This window comes from Squalius cephalus, assembly GCF_949319135.1.
Source record: "Squalius cephalus genome assembly, chromosome: 17".
NCBI classification, from domain to species: domain Eukaryota; kingdom Metazoa; phylum Chordata; class Actinopteri; order Cypriniformes; family Leuciscidae; genus Squalius; species Squalius cephalus.
Genome location: NC_137138.1, coordinates 36860198 through 36877090, shown reverse-complemented (window position 1 = coordinate 36877090; position 16893 = coordinate 36860198). Strand labels below are relative to the sequence as shown.

At 48.1% G+C, this 16893-nt stretch overlaps 1 protein-coding gene across 2 annotated transcripts in view; it reads right to left on the bottom strand.

Moving 5' to 3' along the window:
* Nucleotides 1-16893, bottom strand: part of acsl6 (acyl-CoA synthetase long chain family member 6) — a 63985-nt gene that overhangs the window by 29823 nt on the left and 17269 nt on the right. For both annotated transcript variants that reach the window (XM_079846766.1, XM_079846767.1), the window contains 3 exons: nt 16650-16764; nt 290-354; nt 104-205 (listed from right to left, as the gene is read on the bottom strand). In XM_079846766.1, coding sequence (XP_079702892.1) covers nt 104-205; nt 290-354; nt 16650-16764 — 282 coding nt within the window. The remainder of the gene's footprint in view (nt 1-103; nt 206-289; nt 355-16649; nt 16765-16893) is intronic.

Here is a 16893-nt window from a genome sequence, read left to right as displayed (position 1 = left end):
AAAGAAGAATGTCATATACACCTAGGATGACTTGAGGGAGAGTAAATCATGGGCTAATTTTCATTTTAAAGTGAACTGCTCTTTTAGGAGGATGGTGTTTTACCTCAGGCCTGTTCTGTGCGAACACCCCGATGAACTGAGCCGTATTGGGCTGACATCCCTGAGACAACAGACCCGAGCCCAAGTCTTCTGCCCTGCGGAACACCTGCGGGACACACACACACACACACACAGCTCAGACCGCGTCGGACCAGCGCTTACACACACCACACAACACTCCTTCACTCACCTCTTTATAGGACAGCCATTTGTAGGGTTGATTGGGGAGTCTGGAGCCTAGAAACGGTCCGTCACCTGCTCAGAACATCAGAAGTGAGAGAGACGTCAGATCCGATCATCTCAAACACAACATCAGCTAACCATGATCCATACCTCTAAAGCATTATTCATCTTAGTTCATGTTAATCTCAACATTTACTAATACTTGATCAAAAGTTGCATCTGTTTATATTGTTTAATGGACCTGAGCAAACATGAAGTAACAATAAACAGGTGTATTTTTATTAACTAACGCTAACAAAGCTTAAGAAATACTGTAAAAAATGCTTGTTGTTAATTAATGCATTAACTATAATAAAGTGTTTCCCATACGACCCTTTATTCTCTGTTCAACAGTGGTTTCTATGTAAATATACAGTGTTTAATTCAGTGCTGTTGGTCTGGTGCAGTAATGTGTGTGTGTGTGGTTACAGGAAGCAGTAATTCATCACGCGGTGAAGTCGAGCTCAGGGTTAAAATTAAACAGTGGCCTTCAGAATATCATGCACTTGAACTCTTATATATATATATTGTGGCGGGAGGAGCAAACGACAGACACAGAGGGAGTGGTGTCAGCTCCACACTATCTTCCTGGACCCAGGAGGACACCAGTGTGCAAGCACAGGGAGGAGAGCGGTGTCTCGAGGAGAGGCGCTCAGCGTTTAACAGCGGCGGTGATGAGGCTTCATTCTCGTCAGGTGTGCCTCATCACACACCGCCAATCCCTCCTCTCCAATCACACACACACACTCATCACGTGCCTCATCACACACCGCCAGTCCCTCCTCTCCAATCACACACACACACTCATCACGTGCCTCATCACACACCGCCAATCCCTCCTCTCCAATCACACACACACTCATCACGTGCCTCATCACACACCGCCAATCCCTCCTCTCCAATCACACACACACTCATCACGTGCCTCATCACACACCGCCAATCCCTCCTCTCCAATCACACACACACTCATCACGTGCCTCATCACACACCGCCAATCCCTCCTCTCCAATCACACACACACTCATCACGTGCCTCATCACACACCGCCAATCCCTCCTCTTCAATCACACACACACTCATCACGTGCCTCATCACACACCGCCAATCCCTCCTCTCCAATCACACACACTCATCACGTGCCTCATCACACACCGCCAATCCCTCCTCTCCAATCACACACACACTCATCACGTGCCTCATCACACACCGCCAATCCCTCCTCTCCAATCACACACACACACTCATCACGTGCCTCATCACACACCGCCAGTCCCTCCTCTCCAATCACACACACACTCATCACGTGCCTCATCACACACCGCCAATCCCTCCTCTCCAATCACACACACACTCATCACGTGCCTCATCACACACCGCCAATCCCTCCTCTTCAATCACACACACACTCATCACGTGCCTCATCACACACCGCCAATCCCTCCTCTCCAATCACACACACTCATCACGTGCCTCATCACACACCGCCAATCCCTCCTCTCCAATCACACACACACTCATCACGTGCCTCATCACACACCGCCAATCCCTCCTCTTCAATCACACACACACTCATCACGTGCCTCATCACACACCGCCAATCCCTCCTCTCCAATCACACACACACACTCATCACGTGCCTCATCACACACCGCCAATCCCTCCTCTCCAATCACACACACACTCATCACGTGCCTCATCACACACCGCCAATCCCTCCTCTTCAATCACACACACACTCATCACGTGCCTCATCACACACCGCCAATCCCTCCTCTCCAATCACACACACACTCATCACGTGCCTCATCACACACCGCCAATCCCTCCTCTCCAATCACACACACACACTCATCACGTGCCTCATCACACACCGCCAATCCCTCCTCTCCAATCACACACACACTCATCACGTGCCTCATCACACACCGCCAATCCCTCCTCTTCAATCACACACACACTCATCACGTGCCTCATCACACACCGCCAATCCCTCCTCTCCAATCACACACACACTCATCACGTGCCTCATCACACACCGCCAATCCCTTCTCTCCAATCACACACACACTCATCACGTGCCTCATCACACACCGCCAATCCCTTCTCTCCAATCACACACACACTCATCACGTGCCTCATCACACACCGCCAATCCCTCCTCTCCAATCACACACACACACTCATCACGTGCCTCATCACACACCGCCAATCCCTCCTCTCCAATCACACACACACTCATCACGTGCCTCATCACACACCGCCAATCCCTCCTCTCCAATCACACACACACTCATCACGTGCCTCATCACACACCGCCAATCCCTCCTCTCCAATCACACACACACTCATCACGTGCCTCATCACACACCGCCAATCCCTCCTCTCCAATCACACACACACTCATCACGTGCCTCATCACACACCGCCAATCCCTCCTCTCCAATCACACACACACTCATCACGTGCCTCATCACACACCGCCAATCCCTCCTCTCCAATCACACACACACTCATCACGTGCCTCATCACACACCGCCAATCCCTCCTCTCCAATCACACACACACTCATCACGTGCCTCATCACACACCGCCAATCCCTCCTCTCCAATCAAACACACACACTCATCACGTGCCTCATCACACACCGCCAATCCCTTCTCTCCAATCACACACACACTCATCACGTGCCTCATCACACACCGCCAATCCCTCCTCTCCAATCACACACACACTCATCACGTGCCTCATCACACACCGCCAATCCCTTCTCTCCAATCACACACACACTCATCACGTGCCTCATCACACACCGCCAATCCCTCCTCTCCAATCACACACACACTCATCACGTGCCTCATCACACACCGCCAGTCCCTCCTCTCCAATCACACACACACTCATCACGTGCCTCATCACACACCGCCAATCCCTCCTCTCCAATCACACACACACTCATCACGTGCCTCATCACACACCGCCAATCCCTTCTCTCCAATCACACACACACTCATCACGTGCCTCATCACACACCGCCAATCCCTCCTCTCCAATCACACACACACTCATCACGTGCCTCATCACACACCGCCAATCCCTCCTCTTCAATCACACACACACTCATCACGTGCCTCATCACACACCGCCAATCCCTCCTCTCCAATCACACACACACTCATCACGTGCCTCATCACACACCGCCAATCCCTCCTCTCCAATCACACACACACTCATCACGTGCCTCATCACACACCGCCAATCCCTCCTCTCCAATCACACACACACTCATCACGTGCCTCATCACACACCGCCAATCCCTCCTCTCCAATCACACACACACTCATCACGTGCCTCATCACACACCGCCAGTCCCTCCTCTTCAATCACACACACACACTCATCACGTGCCTCATCACACACCGCCAATCCCTTCTCTCCAATCACACACACACTCATCACGTGCCTCATCACACACCGCCAGTCCCTCCTCTTCAATCACACACACACACTCATCACGTGCCTCATCACACACCGCCAATCCCTCCTCTTCAATCACACACACACACTCATCACGTGCCTCATCACACACCGCCAATCCCTTCTCTCCAATCACACACACTCATCACGTGCCTCATCACACACCGCCAATCCCTCCTCTCCAATCACACACACACACTCATCACGTGCCTCATCACACACCGCCAATCCCTCCTCTCCAATCACACACACTCATCACGTGCCTCATCACACACCGCCAATCCCTCCTCTCCAATCACACACACACTCATCACGTGCCTCATCACACACCGCCAATCCCTCCTCTCCAATCACACACACACACTCATCACGTGCCTCATCACACACCGCCAGTCCCTCCTCTTCAATCACACACACACACTCATCACGTGCCTCATCACACACCGCCAATCCCTCCTCTCCAATCACACACACACTCATCACGTGCCTCATCACACACCGCCAATCCCTCCTCTCCAATCACACACACTCATCACGTGCCTCATCACACACCGCCAATCCCTCCTCTCCAATCACACACACACACTCATCACGTGCCTCATCACACACCGCCAGTCCCTCCTCTCCAATCACACACACACTCATCACGTGCCTCATCACACACCGCCAATCCCTTCTCTCCAATCACACACACACTCATTACGTGCCTCATCACACACCGCCAATCCCTCCTCTCCAATCACACACACACTCATCACGTGCCTCATCACACACCGCCAATCCCTTCTCTCCAATCACACACACACTCATCACGTGCCTCATCACACACCGCCAATCCCTCCTCTCCAATCACACACACACTCATCACGTGCCTCATCACACACCGCCAATCCCTCCTCTCCAATCACACACACACTCATCACGTGCCTCATCACACACCGCCAATCCCTCCTCTCCAATCACACACACACTCATCACATGCCTCATCACACACCGCCAATCCCTTCTCTCCAATCACACACACACTCATCACGTGCCTCATCACACACCGCCAATCCCTCCTCTCCAATCACACACACACACTCATCACGTGCCTCATCACACACCGCCAATCCCTCCTCTCCAATCACACACACACTCATCACGTGCCTCATCACACACCGCCAATCCCTCCTCTCCAATCACACACACACTCATCACGTGCCTCATCACACACCGCCAATCCCTCCTCTCCAATCACACACACTCATCACGTGCCTCATCACACACCGCCAATCCCTCCTCTCCAATCACACACACACTCATCACGTGCCTCATCACACACCGCCAATCCCTCCTCTCCAATCACACACACACTCATCACGTGCCTCATCACACACCGCCAATCCCTCCTCTCCAATCACACACACATTCATCACGTGCCTCATCACACACCGCCAATCCCTCCTCTCCAATCACACACACACTCATCACGTGCCTCATCACACACCGCCAATCCCTCCTCTCCAATCACACACACACTCATCACGTGCCTCATCACACACCGCCAATCCCTCCTCTCCAATCACACACACACTCATCACGTGCCTCATCACACACCGCCAATCCCTCCTCTCCAATCACACACACACTCATCACGTGCCTCATCACACACCGCCAATCCCTCCTCTCCAATCACACACACACTCATCACATGCCTCATCACACACCGCCAATCCCTTCTCTCCAATCACACACACACTCATCACGTGCCTCATCACACACCGCCAATCCCTCCTCTCCAATCACACACACACACTCATCACGTGCCTCATCACACACCGCCAATCCCTCCTCTCCAATCACACACACACTCATCACGTGCCTCATCACACACCGCCAATCCCTCCTCTCCAATCACACACACACTCATCACGTGCCTCATCACACACCGCCAATCCCTCCTCTCCAATCACACACACACTCATCACGTGCCTCATCACACACCGCCAATCCCTCCTCTCCAATCACACACACACTCATCACGTGCCTCATCACACACCGCCAATCCCTCCTCTCCAATCACACACACACTCATCACGTGCCTCATCACACACCGCCAATCCCTCCTCTCCAATCACACACACTCATCACGTGCCTCATCACACACCGCCAATCCCTCCTCTCCAATCACACACACACTCATCACGTGCCTCATCACACACCGCCAATCCCTCCTCTCCAATCACACACACACTCATCACGTGCCTCATCACACACCGCCAATCCCTCCTCTCCAATCACACACACTCCAGTCGGGACCCTGGCGAAGGGCGGCGAGTTAAGGGACGGGGTGGCGCTGATTACTAGGGAGAGGCAGTCGATCCGTCACTATATATTTACTGTATAAGCCTTCAACAAGACGAGTGTTTTAGTGTGTGATGTTACTGGTGTGACCCGTTCAGATGTGACCACAGATGAGGCACTGTGTGACTGAACATGATTTGCCTGAATCAGATTCAGGGTGTGCGGTGGTGAGCCTCTCTGGGCTGAGTGTTTCTGAATCCAGTGAACATGATGTGTGTGTTGAACTGAACTGACTCTCACCTGTGATGTTCAGGTGTGTGTTGAACTGAACTGACTCTCACCTGTGATGTTCAGGTGTGTGTTGAACTGAACTGATTCTCACCTGTGATGTTCAGGTGTGTGTTGAACTGAACTGATTCTCACCTGTGATGTTCAGGTGTGTGTTGAACTGAACTGATTCTCACCTGTGATGTGCAGGTGTGTGTTGAACTGAACTGATTCTCACCCGTGATGTGCAGGTGTGTGTTGAACTGAACTGATTCTCACCCGTGATGTTCAGGTGTGTGTTGAACTGAACTGATTCTCACCTGTGATGTGCAGGTGTGTGTTGAACTGAACTGATTCTCACCTGTGATGTTCAGGTGTGTGTTGAACTGAACTGATTCTCACCTGTGATGTTCAGGTGTGTGTTGAACTGAACTGATTCTCACCTGTGATGTGCAGGTGTGTGTTGAACTGAACTGATTCTCACCCGTGATGTGCAGGTGTGTGTTGAACTGAACTGATTCTCACCTGTGATGTTCAGGTGTGTGTTGAACACATGAACTGAACTGATTCTCACCCGTGATGTGCAGGTGTGTGTTGAACTGAACTGATTCTCACTCGTGATGTTCAGGTGTGTGTTGAACTGAACTGATTCTCACCTGTGATGTTCAGGTGTGTGTTGAACTGAACTGATTCTCACCCGTGATGTGCAGGTGTGTGTTGAACTGAACTGATTCTCACTCGTGATGTTCAGGTGTGTGTTGAACTGAACTGATTCTCACCTGTGATGTTCAGGTGTGTGTTGAACTGAACTGATTCTCACTCGTGATGTTCAGGTGTGTGTTGAACTGAACTGATTCTCACTCGTGATGTTCAGGTGTGTGTTGAACTGAACTGATTCTCACCTGTGATGTGCAGGTGTGTGTTGAACTGAACTGATTCTCACCTGTGATGTTCAGGTGTGTGTTGAACTGAACTGATTCTCACTCGTGATGTTCAGGTGTGTGTTGAACTGAACTGATTCTCACCTGTGATGTTCAGGTGTGTGTTGAACTGAACTGATTCTCACTCGTGATGTTCAGGTGTGTGTTGAACTGAACTGATTCTCACCTGTGATGTTCAGGTGTGTGTTGAACTGAACTGATTCTCACCCGTGATGTTCAGGTGTGTGTTGAACTGAACTGATTCTCACCTGTGATGTTCAGGTGTGTGTTGAACTGAACTGATTCTCACTCGTGATGTTCAGGTGTGTGTTGAACTGAACTGATTCTCACTCGTGATGTTCAGGTGTGTGTTGAACTGAACTGATTCTCACCTGTGATGTTCAGGTGTGTGTTGAACTGAACTGATTCTCACCCGTGATGTGCAGGTGTGTGTTGAACTGAACTGACTCTCACCTGTGATGTTCAGGTGTGTGTTGAACTGAACTGACTCTCACCTGTGATGTTCAGGTGTGTGTTGAACTGAACTGATTCTCACTCGTGATGTTCAGGTGTGTGTTGAACTGAACTGATTCTCACTCGTGATGTTCAGGTGTGTGTTGAACTGAACTGATTCTCACCTGTGATGTTCAGGTGTGTGTTGAACTGAACTGATTCTCACCCGTGATGTGCAGGTGTGTGTTGAACTGAACTGATTCTCACTCGTGATGTTCAGGTGTGTGTTGAACTGAACTGATTCTCACTCGTGATGTGCAGGTGTGTGTTGAACTGAACTGATTCTCACCTGTGATGTTCAGGTGTGTGTTGAACTGAACTGATTCTCACCTGTGATGTTCAGGTGTGTGTTGAACTGAACTGATTCTCACCTGTGATGTTCAGGTGTGTGTTGAACTGAACTGATTCTCACCTGTGATGTTCAGGTGTGTGTTGAACTGAACTGATTCTCACCTGTGATGTTCAGGTGTGTGTTGAACTGAACTGATTCTCACCTGTGATGTGCAGGTGTGTGTTGAACTGAACTGACTCTCACCTGTGATGTGCAGGTGTGTGTTGAACTGAACTGATTCTCACCTGTGATGTTCAGGTGTGTGTTGAACTGAACTGATTCTCACCCGTGATGTTCAGGTGTGTGTTGAACTGAACTGATTCTCACCTGTGATGTGCAGGTGTGTGTTGAACTGAACTGATTCTCACCTGTGATGTTCAGGTGTGTGTTGAACTGAACTGATTCTCACTCGTGATGTTCAGGTGTGTGTTGAACTGAACTGATTCTCACCTGTGATGTTCAGGTGTGTGTTGAACTGAACTGATTCTCACCTGTGATGTTCAGGTGTGTGTTGAACTGAACTGATTCTCACCTGTGATGTTCAGGTGTGTGTTGAACTGAACTGATTCTCACTCGTGATGTTCAGGTGTGTGTTGAACTGAACTGATTCTCACCCGTGATGTTCAGGTGTGTGTTGAACTGAACTGATTCTCACCTGTGATGTTCAGGTGTGTGTTGAACTGAACTGATTCTCACCCGTGATGTGCAGGTGTGTGTTGAACACATGAACTGAACTGATTCTCACTCGTGATGTTCAGGTGTGTGTTGAACTGAACTGATTCTCACCTGTGATGTTCAGGTGTGTGTTGAACTGAACTGATTCTCACCTGTGATGTTCAGGTGTGTGTTGAACTGAACTGATTCTCACCCGTGATGTGCAGGTGTGTGTTGAACTGAACTGATTCTCACCTGTGATGTTCAGGTGTGTGTTGAACTGAACTGATTCTCACCCGTGATGTGCAGGTGTGTGTTGAACTGAACTGATTCTCACCTGTGATGTTCAGGTGTGTGTTGAACTGAACTGATTCTCACCTGTGATGTGCAGGTGTGTGTTGAACTGAACTGATTCTCACCTGTGATGTTCAGGTGTGTGTTGAACTGAACTGATTCTCACTCGTGATGTTCAGGTGTGTGTTGAACTGAACTGATTCTCACCTGTGATGTTCAGGTGTGTGTTGAACTGAACTGATTCTCACCTGTGATGTTCAGGTGTGTGTTGAACTGAACTGATTCTCACCTGTGATGTGCAGGTGTGTGTTGAACTGAACTGATTCTCACCCGTGATGTTCAGGTGTGTGTTGAACTGAACTGATTCTCACCTGTGATGTTCAGGTGTGTGTTGAACTGAACTGATTCTCACCTGTGATGTTCAGGTGTGTGTTGAACTGAACTGATTCTCACCTGTGATGTGCAGGTGTGTGTTGAACTGAACTGATTCTCACTCGTGATGTTCAGGTGTGTGTTGAACTGAACTGATTCTCACCTGTGATGTTCAGGTGTGTGTTGAACTGAACTGATTCTCACCTGTGATGTTCAGGTGTGTGTTGAACTGAACTGATTCTCACCTGTGATGTTCAGGTGTGTGTTGAACTGAACTGATTCTCACCTGTGATGTGCAGGTGTGTGTTGAACTGAACTGATTCTCACCTGTGATGTGCAGGTGTGTGTTGAACTGAACTGATTCTCACCTGTGATGTTCAGGTGTGTGTTGAACTGAACTGATTCTCACCTGTGATGTGCAGGTGTGTGTTGAACTGAACTGATTCTCACCTGTGATGTGCAGGTGTGTGTTGAACTGAACTGATTCTCACCTGTGATGTGCAGGTGTGTGTTGAACTGAACTGATTCTCACTCGTGATGTTCAGGTGTGTGTTGAACTGAACTGATTCTCACCTGTGATGTGCAGGTGTGTGTTGAACTGAACTGATTCTCACCCGTGATGTGCAGGTGTGTGTTGAACTGAACTGATTCTCACTCGTGATGTTCAGGTGTGTGTTGAACTGAACTGATTCTCACCTGTGATGTGCAGGTGTGTGTTGAACTGAACTGATTCTCACCTGTGATGTTCAGGTGTGTGTTGAACACATGAACTGAACTGATTCTCACCTGTGATGTTCAGGTGTGTGTTGAACTGAACTGATTCTCACCTGTGATGTGCAGGTGTGTGTTGAACTGAACTGATTCTCACCTGTGATGTTCAGGTGTGTGTTGAACTGAACTGATTCTCACCTGTGATGTGCAGGTGTGTGTTGAACTGAACTGATTCTCACCTGTGATGTGCAGGTGTGTGTTGAACTGAACTGATTCTCACCTGTGATGTGCAGGTGTGTGTTGAACTGAACTGATTCTCACCTGTGATGTTCAGGTGTGTGTTGAACTGAACTGATTCTCACCTGTGATGTGCAGGTGTGTGTTGAACTGAACTGATTCTCACCTGTGATGTGCAGGTGTGTGTTGAACTGAACTGATTCTCACTCGTGATGTTCAGGTGTGTGTTGAACTGAACTGATTCTCACCTGTGATGTGCAGGTGTGTGTTGAACTGAACTGATTCTCACCCGTGATGTGCAGGTGTGTGTTGAACTGAACTGATTCTCACCTGTGATGTGCAGGTGTGTGTTGAACTGAACTGATTCTCACCTGTGATGTTCAGGTGTGTGTTGAACACATGAACTGAACTGATTCTCACCTGTGATGTTCAGGTGTGTGTTGAACTGAACTGATTCTCACCTGTGATGTGCAGGTGTGTGTTGAACTGAACTGATTCTCACCTGTGATGTTCAGGTGTGTGTTGAACTGAACTGATTCTCACCTGTGATGTGCAGGTGTGTGTTGAACTGAACTGATTCTCACCTGTGATGTGCAGGTGTGTGTTGAACTGAACTGATTCTCACCTGTGATGTTCAGGTGTGTGTTGAACACATGAACTGAACTGATTCTCACCTGTGATGTTCAGGTGTGTGTTGAACTGAACTGATTCTCACCTGTGATGTTCAGGTGTGTGTTGAACTGAACTGATTCTCACCTGTGATGTGCAGGTGTGTGTTGAACTGAACTGATTCTCACCTGTGATGTTCAGGTGTGTGTTGAACTGAACTGATTCTCACCTGTGATGTGCAGGTGTGTGTTGAACTGAACTGATTCTCACCCGTGATGTTCAGGTGTGTGTTGAACTGAACTGATTCTCACTCGTGATGTTCAGGTGTGTGTTGAACTGAACTGATTCTCACCCGTGATGTGCAGGTGTGTGTTGAACTGAACTGATTCTCACCTGTGATGTTCAGGTGTGTGTTGAACTGAACTGATTCTCACCTGTGATGTGCAGGTGTGTGTTGAACTGAACTGATTCTCACCCGTGATGTTCAGGTGTGTGTTGAACTGAACTGATTCTCACCTGTGATGTTCAGGTGTGTGTTGAACTGAACTGATTCTCACCTGTGATGTGCAGGTGTGTGTTGAACTGAACTGATTCTCACCTGTGATGTTCAGGTGTGTGTTGAACTGAACTGATTCTCACCTGTGATGTGCAGGTGTGTGTTGAACTGAACTGATTCTCACCCGTGATGTTCAGGTGTGTGTTGAACTGAACTGATTCTCACCTGTGATGTTCAGGTGTGTGTTGAACTGAACTGATTCTCACCCGTGATGTTCAGGCGTGTGTTGAACTGAACTGATTCTCACCCGTGATGTGCAGGTGTGTGTTGAACTGAACTGATTCTCACCTGTGATGTTCAGGTGTGTGTTGAACTGAACTGATTCTCACCTGTGATGTGCAGGTGTGTGTTGAACTGAACTGATTCTCACCCGTGATGTTCAGGTGTGTGTTGAACTGAACTGATTCTCACCTGTGATGTTCAGGTGTGTGTTGAACTGAACTGATTCTCACCTGTGATGTGCAGGTGTGTGTTGAACTGAACTGATTCTCACCTGTGATGTTCAGGTGTGTGTTGAACTGAACTGATTCTCACCTGTGATGTGCAGGTGTGTGTTGAACTGAACTGATTCTCACCCGTGATGTTCAGGTGTGTGTTGAACTGAACTGATTCTCACCTGTGATGTTCAGGTGTGTGTTGAACTGAACTGATTCTCACCCGTGATGTTCAGGTGTGTGTTGAACTGAACTGATTCTCACCTGTGATGTGCAGGTGTGTGTTGAACTGAACTGATTCTCACCTGTGATGTTCAGGTGTGTGTTGAGCTGAACTGATTCTCACTCGTGATGTGCAGGTGTGTGTTGAACTGAACTGATTCTCACCCGTGATGTTCAGGTGTGTGTTGAACTGAACTGATTCTCACTCGTGATGTGCAGGTGTGTGTTGAACTGAACTGATTCTCACCCGTGATGTTCAGGTGTGTGTTGAACTGAACTGATTCTCACTCGTGATGTTCAGGTGTGTGTTGAACTGAACTGATTCTCACCTGTGATGTGCAGGTGTGTGTTGAACTGAACTGATTCTCACTCGTGATGTTCAGGTGTGTGTTGAACTGAACTGATTCTCACTCGTGATGTGCAGGTGTGTGTTGAACTGAACTGATTCTCACCTGTGATGTGCAGGTGTGTGTTGAACTGAACTGATTCTCACCTGTGATGTTCAGGTGTGTGTTGAACTGAACTGATTCTCACCCGTGATGTTCAGGTGTGTGTTGAACTGAACTGATTCTCACTCGTGATGTTCAGGTGTGTGTTGAACTGAACTGATTCTCACTCGTGATGTGCAGGTGTGTGTTGAACTGAACTGACTCTCACCTGTGATGTTCAGGTGTGTGTTGAACTGAACTGATTCTCACCCGTGATGTTCAGGTGTGTGTTGAACTGAACTGATTCTCACCTGTGATGTGCAGGTGTGTGTTGAACTGAACTGATTCTCACCTGTGATGTGCAGGTGTGTGTTGAACTGAACTGATTCTCACCCGTGATGTGCAGGTGTGTGTTGAACTGAACTGATTCTCACCTGTGATGTTCAGGTGTGTGTTGAACTGAACTGATTCTCACTCGTGATGTTCAGGTGTGTGTTGAACTGAACTGATTCTCACCTGTGATGTGCAGGTGTGTGTTGAACTGAACTGATTCTCACCTGTGATGTGCAGGTGTGTGTTGAACTGAACTGATTCTCACCTGTGATGTTCAGGTGTGTGTTGAACTGAACTGATTCTCACTCGTGATGTTCAGGTGTGTGTTGAACTGAACTGATTCTCACTCGTGATGTTCAGGTGTGTGTTGAACTGAACTGATTCTCACCCGTGATGTGCAGGTGTGTGTTGAACTGAACTGATTCTCACCTGTGATGTTCAGGTGTGTGTTGAACTGAACTGATTCTCACCCGTGATGTGCAGGTGTGTGTTGAACTGAACTGATTCTCACCTGTGATGTGCAGGTGTGTGTTGAACTGAACTGATTCTCACCTGTGATGTTCAGGTGTGTGTTGAACTGAACTGATTCTCACCTGTGATGTGCAGGTGTGTGTTGAACTGAACTGATTCTCACCTGTGATGTGCAGGTGTGTGTTGAACTGAACTGATTCTCACTCGTGATGTTCAGGTGTGTGTTGAACTGAACTGATTCTCACCTGTGATGTGCAGGTGTGTGTTGAACTGAACTGATTCTCACCCGTGATGTGCAGGTGTGTGTTGAACTGAACTGATTCTCACCTGTGATGTGCAGGTGTGTGTTGAACTGAACTGATTCTCACCTGTGATGTTCAGGTGTGTGTTGAACACATGAACTGAACTGATTCTCACCTGTGATGTTCAGGTGTGTGTTGAACTGAACTGATTCTCACCTGTGATGTGCAGGTGTGTGTTGAACTGAACTGATTCTCACCTGTGATGTTCAGGTGTGTGTTGAACTGAACTGATTCTCACCTGTGATGTGCAGGTGTGTGTTGAACTGAACTGATTCTCACCTGTGATGTGCAGGTGTGTGTTGAACTGAACTGATTCTCACCTGTGATGTTCAGGTGTGTGTTGAACACATGAACTGAACTGATTCTCACCTGTGATGTTCAGGTGTGTGTTGAACTGAACTGATTCTCACCTGTGATGTTCAGGTGTGTGTTGAACTGAACTGATTCTCACCTGTGATGTGCAGGTGTGTGTTGAACTGAACTGATTCTCACCTGTGATGTTCAGGTGTGTGTTGAACTGAACTGATTCTCACCTGTGATGTGCAGGTGTGTGTTGAACTGAACTGATTCTCACCCGTGATGTTCAGGTGTGTGTTGAACTGAACTGATTCTCACTCGTGATGTTCAGGTGTGTGTTGAACTGAACTGATTCTCACCCGTGATGTGCAGGTGTGTGTTGAACTGAACTGATTCTCACCTGTGATGTTCAGGTGTGTGTTGAACTGAACTGATTCTCACCTGTGATGTGCAGGTGTGTGTTGAACTGAACTGATTCTCACCCGTGATGTTCAGGTGTGTGTTGAACTGAACTGATTCTCACCTGTGATGTTCAGGTGTGTGTTGAACTGAACTGATTCTCACCTGTGATGTGCAGGTGTGTGTTGAACTGAACTGATTCTCACCTGTGATGTTCAGGTGTGTGTTGAACTGAACTGATTCTCACCTGTGATGTGCAGGTGTGTGTTGAACTGAACTGATTCTCACCCGTGATGTTCAGGTGTGTGTTGAACTGAACTGATTCTCACCTGTGATGTTCAGGTGTGTGTTGAACTGAACTGATTCTCACCTGTGATGTTCAGGTGTGTGTTGAACTGAACTGATTCTCACCTGTGATGTTCAGGCGTGTGTTGAACTGAACTGATTCTCACCCGTGATGTGCAGGTGTGTGTTGAACTGAACTGATTCTCACCTGTGATGTTCAGGTGTGTGTTGAACTGAACTGATTCTCACCTGTGATGTGCAGGTGTGTGTTGAACTGAACTGATTCTCACCCGTGATGTTCAGGTGTGTGTTGAACTGAACTGATTCTCACCTGTGATGTTCAGGTGTGTGTTGAACTGAACTGATTCTCACCTGTGATGTGCAGGTGTGTGTTGAACTGAACTGATTCTCACCTGTGATGTTCAGGTGTGTGTTGAACTGAACTGATTCTCACCTGTGATGTGCAGGTGTGTGTTGAACTGAACTGATTCTCACCCGTGATGTTCAGGTGTGTGTTGAACTGAACTGATTCTCACCTGTGATGTTCAGGTGTGTGTTGAACTGAACTGATTCTCACCCGTGATGTTCAGGCGTGTGTTGAACTGAACTGATTCTCACCTGTGATGTGCAGGTGTGTGTTGAACTGAACTGATTCTCACCTGTGATGTTCAGGTGTGTGTTGAGCTGAACTGATTCTCACTCGTGATGTGCAGGTGTGTGTTGAACTGAACTGATTCTCACCCGTGATGTTCAGGTGTGTGTTGAACTGAACTGATTCTCACTCGTGATGTGCAGGTGTGTGTTGAACTGAACTGATTCTCACCCGTGATGTTCAGGTGTGTGTTGAACTGAACTGATTCTCACTCGTGATGTTCAGGTGTGTGTTGAACTGAACTGATTCTCACCTGTGATGTGCAGGTGTGTGTTGAACTGAACTGATTCTCACTCGTGATGTTCAGGTGTGTGTTGAACTGAACTGATTCTCACTCGTGATGTGCAGGTGTGTGTTGAACTGAACTGATTCTCACCTGTGATGTGCAGGTGTGTGTTGAACTGAACTGATTCTCACCTGTGATGTTCAGGTGTGTGTTGAACTGAACTGATTCTCACCCGTGATGTTCAGGTGTGTGTTGAACTGAACTGATTCTCACTCGTGATGTTCAGGTGTGTGTTGAACTGAACTGATTCTCACTCGTGATGTGCAGGTGTGTGTTGAACTGAACTGACTCTCACCTGTGATGTTCAGGTGTGTGTTGAACTGAACTGATTCTCACCCGTGATGTTCAGGTGTGTGTTGAACTGAACTGATTCTCACCTGTGATGTGCAGGTGTGTGTTGAACTGAACTGATTCTCACCTGTGATGTGCAGGTGTGTGTTGAACTGAACTGATTCTCACCCGTGATGTGCAGGTGTGTGTTGAACTGAACTGATTCTCACCTGTGATGTTCAGGTGTGTGTTGAACTGAACTGATTCTCACTCGTGATGTTCAGGTGTGTGTTGAACTGAACTGATTCTCACCTGTGATGTGCAGGTGTGTGTTGAACTGAACTGATTCTCACCTGTGATGTGCAGGTGTGTGTTGAACTGAACTGATTCTCACCTGTGATGTTCAGGTGTGTGTTGAACTGAACTGATTCTCACTCGTGATGTTCAGGTGTGTGTTGAACTGAACTGATTCTCACTCGTGATGTTCAGGTGTGTGTTGAACTGAACTGATTCTCACCCGTGATGTGCAGGTGTGTGTTGAACTGAACTGATTCTCACCTGTGATGTTCAGGTGTGTGTTGAACTGAACTGATTCTCACCCGTGATGTTCAGGTGTGTGTTGAACTGAACTGATTCTCACCTGTTATGTGCAGGTGTGTGTTGAACTGAACTGATTCTCACCCGTGATGTGCAGGTGTGTGTTGAACTGAACTGATTCTCACCTGTGATGTGCAGGCCTCGCTGGAACACCTCGTACAGGGTCTTGGCGTCCTCATGGTAGTAGGAGAGAAGCTCGGAGCCGCTGCCCATCATGGACCGTCGAGCGCCGTCTCCCATCTGGAACACACAAACGGGACAGAGAGACTGAGAAAGGAGGACATCTGTGCTAAAGCTCATTTCAATAACTGCATGAAAGACGTATTGTTGAATTGTTCGTTTGGTACTTGTTTGCATCTGTGTTTGCAT